The sequence below is a fragment of the Ceratotherium simum genome, chromosome 19 (assembly GCF_057802395.1).
Source record: "Ceratotherium simum simum isolate JZ-2026a chromosome 19, ASM5780239v1, whole genome shotgun sequence".
NCBI classification, from domain to species: Eukaryota; Metazoa; Chordata; class Mammalia; order Perissodactyla; family Rhinocerotidae; genus Ceratotherium; species Ceratotherium simum.
In genome coordinates this window covers 24,085,253-24,098,091 of record NC_141918.1, presented here as the reverse complement: position 1 = coordinate 24,098,091, position 12,839 = coordinate 24,085,253, and the positions used below count along the sequence as shown (strand labels likewise).

Below are 12,839 nucleotides of genomic sequence, written 5' to 3'. Positions count from 1 at the left end.
TAACAAGCATGAGACTGTTTCTGTGTTACTTTACCTTCGTCTCTATTTTTACATGTAATCATTATAATTTCTCCTTATCTTCCTTTTTCGTTCCAAGTGTCAACATTCAATCTGTGCTCTCTGTAAAACTTTTGAGATATCCTCTTTTCTTTGTGTTTATTACAACTTACTTAAACTTATTTCTAGTATGTTAAATTAATAAAGTGAATTGTAGAGTTTTTTTCCTCCATATGGTGTGCTTCCACACCGAAAAAGTGCTAATACCAAGAAGTTATGTTGTAATATCACTCCAGAATGGATTCACATATATCTTGAGTCAGTTTGTGTGCTACAAACAATGTGTACCTTTATATTAGTTCTGTTTCTCCACACTAACATTATACAAGGGTATATGGTGATATGCAATGTCATATAACAGTGTTTTACATTATTGTAACAGACATAAATCCATTTTAGATTTTCATAACACGAGCAAAGTGCCTTTTATTTTGACTTGTTAAAGAAGCAAAATTTCATGAATAAATGTTTATGATGACACCTTTAAGTGCCCTATAAAATAATTTATTTCAAAACTATCCTGAGACTAATCTATTAATTAATTAGTGTGTTAAGTTTATTCTCTTCTCATTGAGAATTCATAATGGATGAGTATTGATTTCAAGAGGTCCTTAATTTAATTTATAGAAAAATGAAAATCCGCTTTTCTTTTCCTTGTAATTCTTCCAAAGACAAACTCTTTGTCTTTTTCAAAGTAAAAATGTTAGTTCTTACTCTTTTAGTGAACACGTTATTTGACAATCTTTTGGGAAATGAAAGAAGGCATTAATGTGACTTTACTCTTTTTTTTATCAAATGTGTACCTTGTTCATTATCTTAGCATATCTTAAAGAGAGATACTTTAGACTACCCTTAATACCACTTTGATATCTTGGCAGAGCAGAACTAAAAAGTTTGTCAACATAGAAAAATAATGAGATTGCAGTATTTACTGATCTACTCATTGAAGAGGACTTTCTGGTTATCTTTCTTCAAATATGCTTATATGTGATATGTAGGATCTCAAAATAAAATATATAAAAATGTTTGGTGCTTTAATTTAAAATATATGCTACCGGGGCTGGCCCCGTGGCTTAGCAGTTAGGTGCACGCCCCCTCCTACTGGCGGCCCGGGTTTGGATCCCGGGCGCGCACCGAGGCACCGCTTCTCTGGCCATGCTGAGGCTGTGTCCCACATACAGCAACTAGAAGGATGTGGAACTATGACATACAACTACCTACTGGGGCTTTGGGGGAAAAAAAAAAAGGAGGAGGATTGGCAATAGATGTTAGCTCAGAGCCTATCTTCCTCAGCAAAAAGAGGAGGATTAGCACCGATGTTAACTCAGGGCAGATCTTCCTCACAAAAAAATAAACATAAATAAAATATATGCTACCAACATCGCTACTAGGTCTCTTTGACTGCAGTACTTGATTTTAACATGCATTAACATTATAGTGCTCATGTTATCACTTCTCTGCTGAGTGGCTAGGCACATAGCACCCTATCTATATAATTAGTTGATTTCTGACTACCTTTTAAAAAGCAATAAATGTGCCACTGTGACATCTCAAGAGATATTAAAAATGCGTGATGTAACCTCAATGATTCCTGATTCTATTTAGTTCAAAGTATATATGTAGGCATCCCATTAAGCCCGTATCAGCCAAGAAAGATCTTCATCTTTCACAGAAGTAAAATAACAAAATGTTTATTTTTTTTTGTCTTTATTAAGAATATGTCTATGCTTTGATTAGCATTGCAAATTAAGACTTCCTCCTGTCTTGATTTTCAGTGCTACAGAAAATTTAGGAGATTATAATCTGGTATAGTAAACATACAGTTAGCTCTCAGTTACCTATGTAATAGAGTGGAGCAGTGGGGCAAGGATAATATTTTTAAAAATGGCTTTTTTTGGGCCGGCCCCATGGCTTAGCGGTTAAGTGCGCGTGCTCTGCTGCTGGCGGCCCGGGTTCGGATCCCGAGCGTGCACCGACACACTGCTTCTCCGGCCATGCTGAGGCCGTGTCCCACCTACAGCAACTAGAAGGAAGTGCAGCTATGACATACAACTATCTACTGGGGCTTTGGGGGAGAAAAATAAAATTATAAAAAAAAAAAAAAAAAAAGAAGGCGTGCCTGATGTCTGGATATGCCTGATAAACGGTCCTCCGTTTCCAAAAAAAAAAAAAAGGCTTTTTTTACTTTGAAGTAAATTTTTTGAGAAGAGAATTCTCTGTACTTTCGATTTTGAAACTATACTCTGAATATCTAACTCAGGATACAGAACACCATGTCTCCTTATTGATTTTTTTTTTTTCTTTTCACTCAAACTTCAAATGAGTAGAGTCATCTTGCATGAGATAATCCTAAGAGTAAAGCTGCCTTCTGGTTCTCTAACTGATACCTTTCTGGATTATGGGAAAATGCAAGATCTGTCAAATTCAAGGGTATATTACTATAACTTTATTTCTCTAAATCATTTTAACTTTCTAATCCTCTAGACCTCTAATCTACCTAATGAGATACAACTAAATCTAGTTTCTCTCAGTGTTTTCTCAGTGCAGTTCTAGGTTGCCTAGTAGATTTAAAACTCATACCTAAGTTTCTTCCTGGAATTATTTTAAGTTCCTTTTAGTTTACATTGGCTAGAGCAAGAGCTCAATCAGCCACTCTGGTTTGGTCAATTGTTTAACAGATCAAAAGTCATTTGCTATTACTAACCATTCTAATACTGAAGTTTGTAAATGATTTTCCTTTTTCTACAAATTGGGATAGATTTAGTTTTCTTCTATAACGTGCATGTTTTCATACCACTTGTCATTCAAATTACTTTCCTGATTGGAAGAGAAAGGTATAGCATTATAGTTGGCTTATGGGGAACTCCCCCAGAAAAGCATTTAATATGTCAGTATTATAAATGTGTTAACAGAGGGGAAAAAAGATCTGTAACTAGTATAATAGAATTTTTGGTAAGCTTTTTTTCCCTCTAAAGACTTAAGGATTGTTATAATTTATTCCTAAGAGACAGCATTTAGTATTGTGCATATTTTCCAGTTATTGTGTGGCAGTACCTGTTGTATCTTTTCAGAATTACTGGATCTTCAGCCTTTACCAATCACGGCTTTGGGATGTGAAGCGTATGAAGCACTGTACAACTTCAGCCACTTTAACCCTGTGCAGACACAAATATTTCATACACTGTATCACACAGACTGTAATGTCCTACTTGGAGCACCCACTGGATCGGGAAAGACTGTTGCAGCTGAATTAGCCATTTTCAGAGTCTTCAACAAGTACCCTACTTCAAAGGTCTGTTTGAAAGAATCACATGCTAACATTCAGTTAGAAAAGGCAGTTCATAATCTGTAAACCAGCCAGTTCTAAATATACTGGCAGAACTCAATGAGTAGATTTGTCACTCTCTCAGTGAATTTTCCAGGAGGGGCTAGATCAATATTGGAATAACTGGTCACAAGGAAATTTACCTTAAACTTTGGAGTCCTCTAGTTAGATTTCTAATGTACATATTGGCGCTCATATGTCCTTTCCTCGTTGTAAAATATCTGCAATTCGTAGGCAGTTTCATTGTAAGATACCTAATTCATAGCCATGCTTATAAGATATGTAATGATTCATAATCAAATCCTTAGGCTATGAAGGAAATGCTAATACTTTAACAAATACAGTTTGATTATACAGAGAAAATACAGAGGCAGCTTTTGTTCCATATTTCTTCAAATGGCCATGATATCATTAGTTAATATAAAATAACATGGGCACGTCAAATAACTATTGATTTTAAGCATTCTTGAAATGTAGAGTACTCACAGTTTAAAAACATTATTTTTCAAGAAAGCTATGTTGTGATTGGAATTATATGCTAAATTCCTCATCATTTATGATTTCAGAAATGTTTTAACTTCATTTTTCAGTGATTTATAACTAGTGGCTTTTCTTCCCTGCTAAGCTTTAAGTTTTCTTACTTCTCAGTCTGTTATATACTTAGTGATCCAGTAGGAGACATGTTAATGTAACAGTAGAGCGCTACTCTAAATTTGAAACATTTTATAAAGGAAAAAAATTTTTTTCCAGTGAATAATCTGTATGTAAATTTGGGTTATTAAAGACTAGGTGATTAAAAAAAAAAAGATAGAACATCTAAAATGTACGACTGGCGTCATCCATGAAATCTGCATTAAAATTTTAACAACCAGATTATTTCTCTTCAGAATTTCAAAATTAGTAACTTTTTTCTTGAAAGAGCTACAACTCAGATAATTCTTGATCATAATACCAGGAAAAACTTTTATTTTCATGAGAACTCTGATTTGCTCTATGTAATATATTGTCTCATAATTTTTTTCTTTTTTCACATTATGTCAGAAGATAATTTTATTATAACATACCCAAAGAAAATGCTTCTGATGCTTTTTTTTACATTTTCTGTCAATATTTTTATGATGTATTATAATTTTATCTTACTTTGGATAAATGTAGTTTGAGTAAGTTGATGACTTTTTCCCATTAAATTAAAATTTTAAGTCTTTCCGTATTAAAAGATACATTTTAAAACCACATTGTCATATTTTGATAAATTTTATGGAGTTTACCTGTATTTGAAAGTGCTGTCATGATTTCATGAGAGTCTTTTTCTCCCCTCCCCCTTTTAGGCAGTGTATATTGCACCCCTAAAAGCCCTAGTACGTGAAAGAATGGATGATTGGAAAGTTAGAATAGAAGAAAAACTTGGTAAAAAGTAAGTTCATACTTTTTTCAGAAGATATGCTTTGAATAATCTAAAGAAACTAAAAACTAAAAGATTTGCATAAAACTATTCAGTGCTTTTACGATTTTCAGTCATTTATTTAAAGGTAGTGTATTACTTATTTTATGTTATCAATATTCCCATTGTTTTAAGATTGAAAAATGAATCCCTTAAATTACTTAATATAATACTTTTACTTGGCAAGATAATTTTCTCAAAATTTTTAAATTCTAAAACAAAAGAAACATAAGTTATATCTAGTTTTCTTGTATATCATTCAGAGTAACTTCTAGAAACCACTTAGAAGGTATTTTGCATGTAAATAATTTACCAATATTCTTTGAAGAACATCACTTTTTAACAATATTTAAAGACTGCACAATATTAGTCACTGTAGTATTGTGTTCAGTAGCAAGATTGCAGGTAACCTGAGTGTCCAATGGAGTATCACTAAATAAATTATGGTACATTCACATAGTGGAAAATATTGTATCGCTCTGTAACAGAATGAGCTCTCTATTTTTGCTGAAGAAATGGTCCCCAGAGTTACTGTAAAATACATGTTTTAAATAAAGTATTCTATCTTTTGTCTTTAAAAAGTGGTGAGGAGTATAAATATATGGTTGTTTCAGAATGAGAACTGGGTGACTGGAGAATAGACATGTTACAGAGACTATTCACTACATAGTCTTTGAACCGTATGAATGTATTACGTATTCAAAATAATAAAATGTTAAAATAAAAAATGAATAAAAATAAATAAAAGCTTTGGGAACACTATGCTTGGAGGAACTAATCTTGCTCCTTTTTGCTTTTTGAGTGTTAGTACGGAAGTAAAAATTACGTAATGATTACCTAAATTTTGGGTTAGCCTCCAGATTTCCCTCTTTATCACTATAAAACTGGTATCTGCTCAGAATGAGGTGGCACATATTTGCCCCAGCTTTCTTGTTTATGTCCTAATGTTTGAATTTGCCTATAATATCTATAGAAAATTTTAATCTAAGAAAATAAATGAAGTTTATACATAATCATATTCTTAATAAATGCCTCCTTTTTTTTTTTTTTTGTGAGGAGATCAGCCCTGTGCTAACATCTGCCAATCCTCCTCTTTTTTTGCTGAGGAGGACTGGCCCTGGGCTAATATCCGTGCCCATCTTCCTCCGCTTTATATGGGATGCCGCCACAGCATGGCTTGCCAAGCAGTGCATCGGTGCGCGCCTGGGATCCGAACCGGCGAACCCTGGGCCGCCACAGCGGAGCGCGCGCACTTAACCGCTTGTGCCACTGGGCCAGCCCCAATAAATGCCTCCTTTTGTCTTAATAAGTTAACACTTTTCCTCATTAGAAAGGTGTTTATTCCAACGTATGGAGAAGGAGGTGTGAGTTCAACTCTATAAAATCACGGAAAGCAGAGATTTTATAAACATAATCAAAGTTTGACACCTTTGCATATCTACATAAAAGTTAGATTGTCAGTGATTTGAATTTATATGTCCTTCATTTTATGGTAGGAAATTATCTTAGAATTCTTAAGCATATAATTTGGACTCAACTCTAGAAAATTTCAGAAATCAAAGGGAGATAAAATAGTTGTAAGCATTATAAAACTGTATTCTGAAAGATATGTTTTTGCCTTTCCAAGGTCCTGTGTTTCCTGAAAAGTTAAAGGGATCATTTTTATTCCCTTCCAGAGTTATTGAACTAACAGGGGATGTGACTCCAGATATGAAATCCATTGCCAAGGCTGACCTTATCGTCACCACACCAGAGAAGTGGGATGGAGTCAGCAGAAGCTGGCAAAATAGGAACTATGTAAAGCAAGTCACTATTCTCATCATAGATGAGATCCATCTGCTAGGTGGGTACCACTGTATCTGAAGCCAGTTTACCAACTTCGACTCTCGTACCTGCAACAACCAGCGTCAGGACTTGTTCAATGATTAACGTGCATTATTCCTATTTCTTAGGGGAGGAAAGAGGCCCTGTTCTAGAAGTCATTGTATCTCGAACGAATTTCATTTCATCGCACACAGAAAAGCCTGTTAGAATAGTTGGACTCTCTACTGCATTAGCTAATGCCAGAGACCTTGCTGACTGGCTCAATATTCATCAGGTATGTGGAAGATCAATAAATCAGGCATTTGAATAGTGTGGTTTAGGGGTCCGCATTAAGGAGGCACTATAACATTATAAACTTAAATGTAAAAACTGAAAATGGTTTCTCTCATTTTTACTCCAGATGGGCTTGTTCAACTTCCGACCATCAGTACGTCCAGTTCCCCTGGAAGTTCACATTCAGGGCTTCCCGGGTCAACATTACTGTCCTCGTATGGCTAGTATGAATAAGCCTACATTTCAGGGTAAGCTTTAGATTCTTGGAATGAAATAGCAACCATTTTTTATGGTAGTCTTTAAAAGTGTTCTAGATAATTTGGGTTTCTTTGAAAGAGTGATACTGCTCCCACTTCTACATATATCTATAACTATTTACCTCAACTGTTAAGGAATATATATATATGTAGAATTAACTATTGAAAATGAGATTTCATAAATGATAATATCTTTGTAGTAGAATAAACGTATGTGATTTTAAAAACTAATCAAATCATTCTTAAGGTGTTTCTTTATGGTAGTTAGTACTTGAACAATGATACGTGGAAGCTGCAGGGCTACCTGCTGGCATAGCAGTTAAGTGCATGCTCTCCACTTCCGCGGCCCGGGGTTCACAGGTTCGGATCCTGGGCGCACACCGACGTACCGCTTGTCAAGCCGTGCTGTGGCAGCGTCCCTTTATAAAGTAGAGGAAGATGGGCACGGATGTTAGCCCAGGGCCAGTCTTCTTCAGCAAAAAGTGGAGGATTGGCATCAGATGTTAGCTCAGGGCTAATCTTCCTCAAAAAAAAAAAAAACTGCAATTAAAAAAAAATCACATAATCTTAAGTTTTATGGTAAAACTTACAAATTTCAGTACTTTTTTACAATGCTTCTGTTTTTGTGTTTTCTTTTTTGTTTTGCCCTAACAAATTAGGCAAGCAAGAAAGATTTAAGAATAACACTCCTATTTTATTGACACATGTTTTGTTTAGGCTGCATAAGGAATATTTATTATATCAATTAAAAATAACCTTCAAAATAAATTTTCTAATGTGAACTGCTGTTGATTGTGAGGTGACAGTTGTGAGGTGACTTTTTAGCTGCTGTAATTAGCCTTATGACAGAATCGAAGTATTGATTGTGAACTGGAGACCAGTCTTGGCAGTTCAGATTATTTATGCCTCCACAGAAGCATTGTACAAAATCACTAATGAACAATAAATCTGCCTTGAGCTGTTCAGCCACACCTGTTCTTGCAGCAGCAAAGATCCATTAAATGTTGAGGTTTAAAAAAGAGACAGATTCATTCATGATTATGTGTACAAATGATGCCAATATTGTACTAATACGTGTATTTTAAACAGTGTATCTCTAATATGATTTATCAAAGCATTTCCATTTACATTCTATAGTATTCTGATAAACTGTGAGTGAGAAATAAGATAAATGAGTTTATTTTTCATAGTATGTAGTGTTGAGATTGCTTATATCTGTTTAAGGAATGGCGGATTGCATACCAATGATTGAAATGAAGCATTTTGTGTTATGTGAATCAACAGTAAATAACTGAAATACTTAGACTTCTCTTGATATGGTATCAGTACGGCTGCTATCCTTATAAACTATTTACTATACCTGTAGTGGATCACAATTTTTATTTAAGTTGAGAAATATGATTTTATGATAGCTTTATTTCTCACTCTTAGGATGTAAATATATTTAAGGTCGTATAAACATTTCCATTATAAACCTTGTTTCTTAGCCCATAAAAAGAAATTCTGCAGCTCACATTTTAAACAAGAAATTACAAGGAGATTGAACTTTTTATATAAAAATTTTAAATATCTCTGACTGTTTTAAGAGCACTGTATACACATAATATAAATTCTACTGGTGCCATCTTGTCAGCATTTTGGAACTTCTGTATAGCAAAGAAACTTCATTTCCAGTTAGGTCAAACGATTTATGTAGCTCTTTAAGTAATTTTTTTTTCAGTCTTGTTACCCAGGTTTTAAACTACTCATCTTATCTTCTGTGTGTCTACTCCCCATGTGCCATCACTCAGCTATAGATTCAGGGATGGTACTCTCTTCATCTCTCTTCTACATTTTTTTATCTTCGTACTTGAAACTTGACGCATATGTTTTTAGAAAAACAAAGGGAAAACATTCTTCTGACTTCTCTGACTAGTTTGTTGATACACACTCTCTTAATTTTTCCATCTCCTGGTAACAGGGTAAAAATAAAAGGAATTTTTTGTGACTTTTCTTCGTTTTCATCACCCTGCAGGACTTGACTCTCTCCAGACCTGAGGAGCAATTAACTCTGCAATATCACTGGTTAGGCAAGCAGAAACACAACTCAGAAATAGAAACTCTGCCTAAGGTTTAGTCTCTGTATACAGCTATTAATACAGCTATTAAAAGAGTCTCAGTTTTAAGTGTCTGTTTCGTTGGCAGCTCAGAACAGAACTGGGAGTCGACATAGTTAAATCTTCCCTGTCCCTGGCAGTTTGCCCCCTTAGGAAGGGCCAACAACCTTTCCTTTCCTATCATTTCTCTAATACGCTGTCAGATCTGTGTAGTACTTTGAATAATGCTAAATTTCATGACCAAATTAAGAATTCACTTAAATCATGTACAGCATTAGCTTTCATGTACCCATTTGATATCCTATTGAAATTCAGATTCTGGTGTAAGTGCCTTACCATTTTGTTTTCCACAACTTTTCAACAGCGATTAGAAGCCATTCTCCAGCCAAACCTGTTTTGATATTTGTCTCATCAAGACGTCAGACGCGTCTTACTGCTTTGGAATTGATAGCGTTTCTGGCTACTGAAGAAGACCCAAAGCAGTGGTTGAATATGGATGAAGGAGAGGTAAGCAACATATTTTATTTCTACTTCTTACACATCTCAAAGTAGTTTGTATTGTAGTGTAATGAAAATTGCAAATTTAATCATGTTTAGTTTTAATTTATACTAAAAGTTTAGTATACCATTATAGAAATTGGGGAAAAAAATAGAGGAAAGAGGGAATGTATAATATTGCCACCTTAACACTATTTTGACGTATTTTCCTACTAAATGTTTATTTTTTATATCCTTATTTTTCCCCTTTAACATCGTCACCTATGTATATATTAATATTCATGTTAAGTTTTCATAATATTTGAGTATTCACTGCCATCATGGAACTTATAATCAATTTTGAAAATTAACTCTTTAAAAAATATATAATGAGGGCCGGCCCCGTGGCATAGCAGTTAAGTGCATGAGCTCCGCTGCTGGCGGCCTGGGTTCAAATCTCAGGTGCGCACCGATGCACTGCTTGTCTGTCCATGCTGTGGCAGTGTCCCATATAAAGTGGAGGAAGGTAGGCACAGATGTTAGCCCAGGGCCAGTCTTCTCAGCAAAAAGAGGAGGATTGGCATGAATATTGGCTCAGGGCTGATCTTCCTCACACACACAAATATATATATATATATATATATATATATATATTATATATATAGAAACAATATATATAGAAACAATGTTCCTAACCCAGTAGTGTCCAATCTCAGCAGTTTGCATATTTCTCCCCATCCCCTTCTCATGATTCATTTAGGGTTGGTAGACCTATTGGACAGTGCTGTCTATATTACAATAATACATAATAGTTAACTACCATTTTAAAACGTTCTTGCATAAGACAACAAATGATCTTATTCACTAATAAGTAGCAGACCCCGAAATTAGCTTCATATAAAAGGTATCACATAACTCCTTGAAGTAGAATGAAAGCTATCATTTTATCTTCCAAATTTCATCATTACTTCCTTAATGTTACTTGTATGTGTATACCAAATATTTATTCAAGATAATAATTTTAGATCAAAATAATTTTGTCAAAAGGTTTTTTGCCCTGTGTTATTTAATTAGCATGCCCAGATAATCACCCTGTTGTGTCTAAACAGTATCTTGACTTGGGAGGCAAAAGCTGAAAAATAAATGTGTGAAATATTGAGTTTAGTTTATGTGCAGCGTCAATCTAGGCTTAATTTTTTTTCTCTTGTGTCTTATCCCTAAAAGTGTTCCAAATGGAGACTTTTCTTTGAAGTCAAGGTACAAAGTACATACCTATTGAACACAGTTCGGGATGTTTGCTCGAAGTGTATATATGTATAAGGCTTGTACATTTAGCACATATGTGACTCACATTAGCCTCAAATGTGAACCGCATGTGCTCTTCCCAGCTACAGTACAACTCTATTTTTTTTTTAATTTTAATGTATGAGACCCAAGAAAATGTGGACAGCTCAGGGATTGTGTAGAAATACTTCTCTGTTTTGTATTTTTTTATCAGCAGAAAAATTTATCACCAAGGCTAATTAGACATCATAGAATTACTTGCATGGTTTCTGCTGTTTTATAGATTTTCCCTGCTAAAATAATATCATTTCCAGACATTTTGTTTCACCAAGCCCATCTCAAGAATAAGACAACCCAGGCTTTGTTTTATTCCTGCCTCTAAAAGCAGTCACCTTTAAAATCAAAATTTCAGAGAGTTTGCAACTGACTACCTTGCAAATGCAATCTGATTATACCAAAACCTGCTATAAAGCAGGTGTTTCAGTTGTTGAACCCCCTAAATAATTAACTTACAATAGGAAAATTGTTTTAATACTTAATCTTTGTATGGCTTATGTTCCATAATATCCTGGGCTAGAAGCTTGGTAACTATTCCTGTTGTTGCTCCTTGTATAGTGTTAGATTGGTGTTGCGTAGCAGGACATGTGTTGGCAACTCTAACGTTGGCAACTTGAACATTCAAAGGAGGCTGAGCAAGCACAGCAGAAATTATCCTTGCAGTTGTGGAGCAGAGTGCCTGTGGAATGGAGCAGTATCAGAATCATTCAGCAGTTGAATGGCCTTAAGTCAGCAGTGTCCCTAGATATGGAGGTGGAGGAGGAGGAGAGGGGAAGAGGGAGGAAGGAAAGTGAGGGCAAGTAGGAAGAGGGTGGATCCAGAGAATATAACTAGGAAGAATATATGTGCTCCATATTATTTCTAGGCAAAGGCAAAATGTGTTATCCATCTATCTTCATAACCCAGTAGAGTCTCAAAGTAATGTATTAGGAAGCAGAAAGACCCCTGCCACGTGTATCATTGATGTGAAATTATTCTGCAGCATGAGGAAACCCCAGAAGTAATACCCTTTCATATTTGCCATTATTGAGCCTTCCTGCAGTGATTTCAAAAGTTTGTGGGCGTATGCTGCCATGTCACTTGGATTCTCAGTTTGACAGCCACCACTTCCACCATTAACCTCAAACATTGTTGTGTTTTTGCATCACTCTCTCAAGCTTCAAGTCCAGGACAGAAACATCTGAATGCCTGAGCTTCAGTCTCTAACAAGCAGCAGAAAGAGGGACTGTCTTCCCCTTTTTGGGCTCTATTGTAGGAGGAGATGTTCAGATATTGGCTGTCTGTAAACAGCAGAGGTCTGCTACAGTCCTTTAGCTTCTCAAACTCATTCATACACCATTCTCTCCATACCTACACTTTAAAAAAACTTTTCTCCCAACAGTGCAGTTCTCCTTCACATAACCAAAATCCATTCATCCCTTCCCAAGGGAGACAACTGAAAATTTCATCATTGGCTCCATTAGTTCTAGATCCCTTAGTTGTGTCCAGTCACCCTCTGGTTCTTTTGCAATCCCATCTCAATATTCTCTAGCTGGTGGACTAAATTATAAAGTTACCCACAACCAACACATGCTGTATTCAACAGTGGAGGATAGGGGGAAGAGAGAGAAATGAAATTAGTTAAAATGTATAAAATATGTTAGTTAAAATATGTTAGTGTATATATGAGATAGCAAGGAAGCAAGGGTAGAGGCTACAGTATTTGTTTCTGCAACTGATCAGGAGGATAAGCAGATATTTGCGATTTA

At 35.2% G+C, this 12,839-nt stretch overlaps 1 protein-coding gene across 2 annotated transcripts in view; it reads left to right on the top strand.

Annotated features, from left to right (window-relative positions):
* Positions 1-12,839, top strand: part of ASCC3 (activating signal cointegrator 1 complex subunit 3) — a 344,123-nt gene that overhangs the window by 228,700 nt on the left and 102,584 nt on the right. For both annotated transcript variants that reach the window (XM_004422154.3, XM_087443924.1), the window contains exons 25-30: positions 3,129-3,349; positions 4,711-4,796; positions 6,500-6,666; positions 6,776-6,921; positions 7,048-7,168; positions 9,638-9,780. In XM_004422154.3, the coding sequence (XP_004422211.2) occupies positions 3,129-3,349; positions 4,711-4,796; positions 6,500-6,666; positions 6,776-6,921; positions 7,048-7,168; positions 9,638-9,780 (884 nt within the window). The remainder of the gene's footprint in view (positions 1-3,128; positions 3,350-4,710; positions 4,797-6,499; positions 6,667-6,775; positions 6,922-7,047; positions 7,169-9,637; positions 9,781-12,839) is intronic.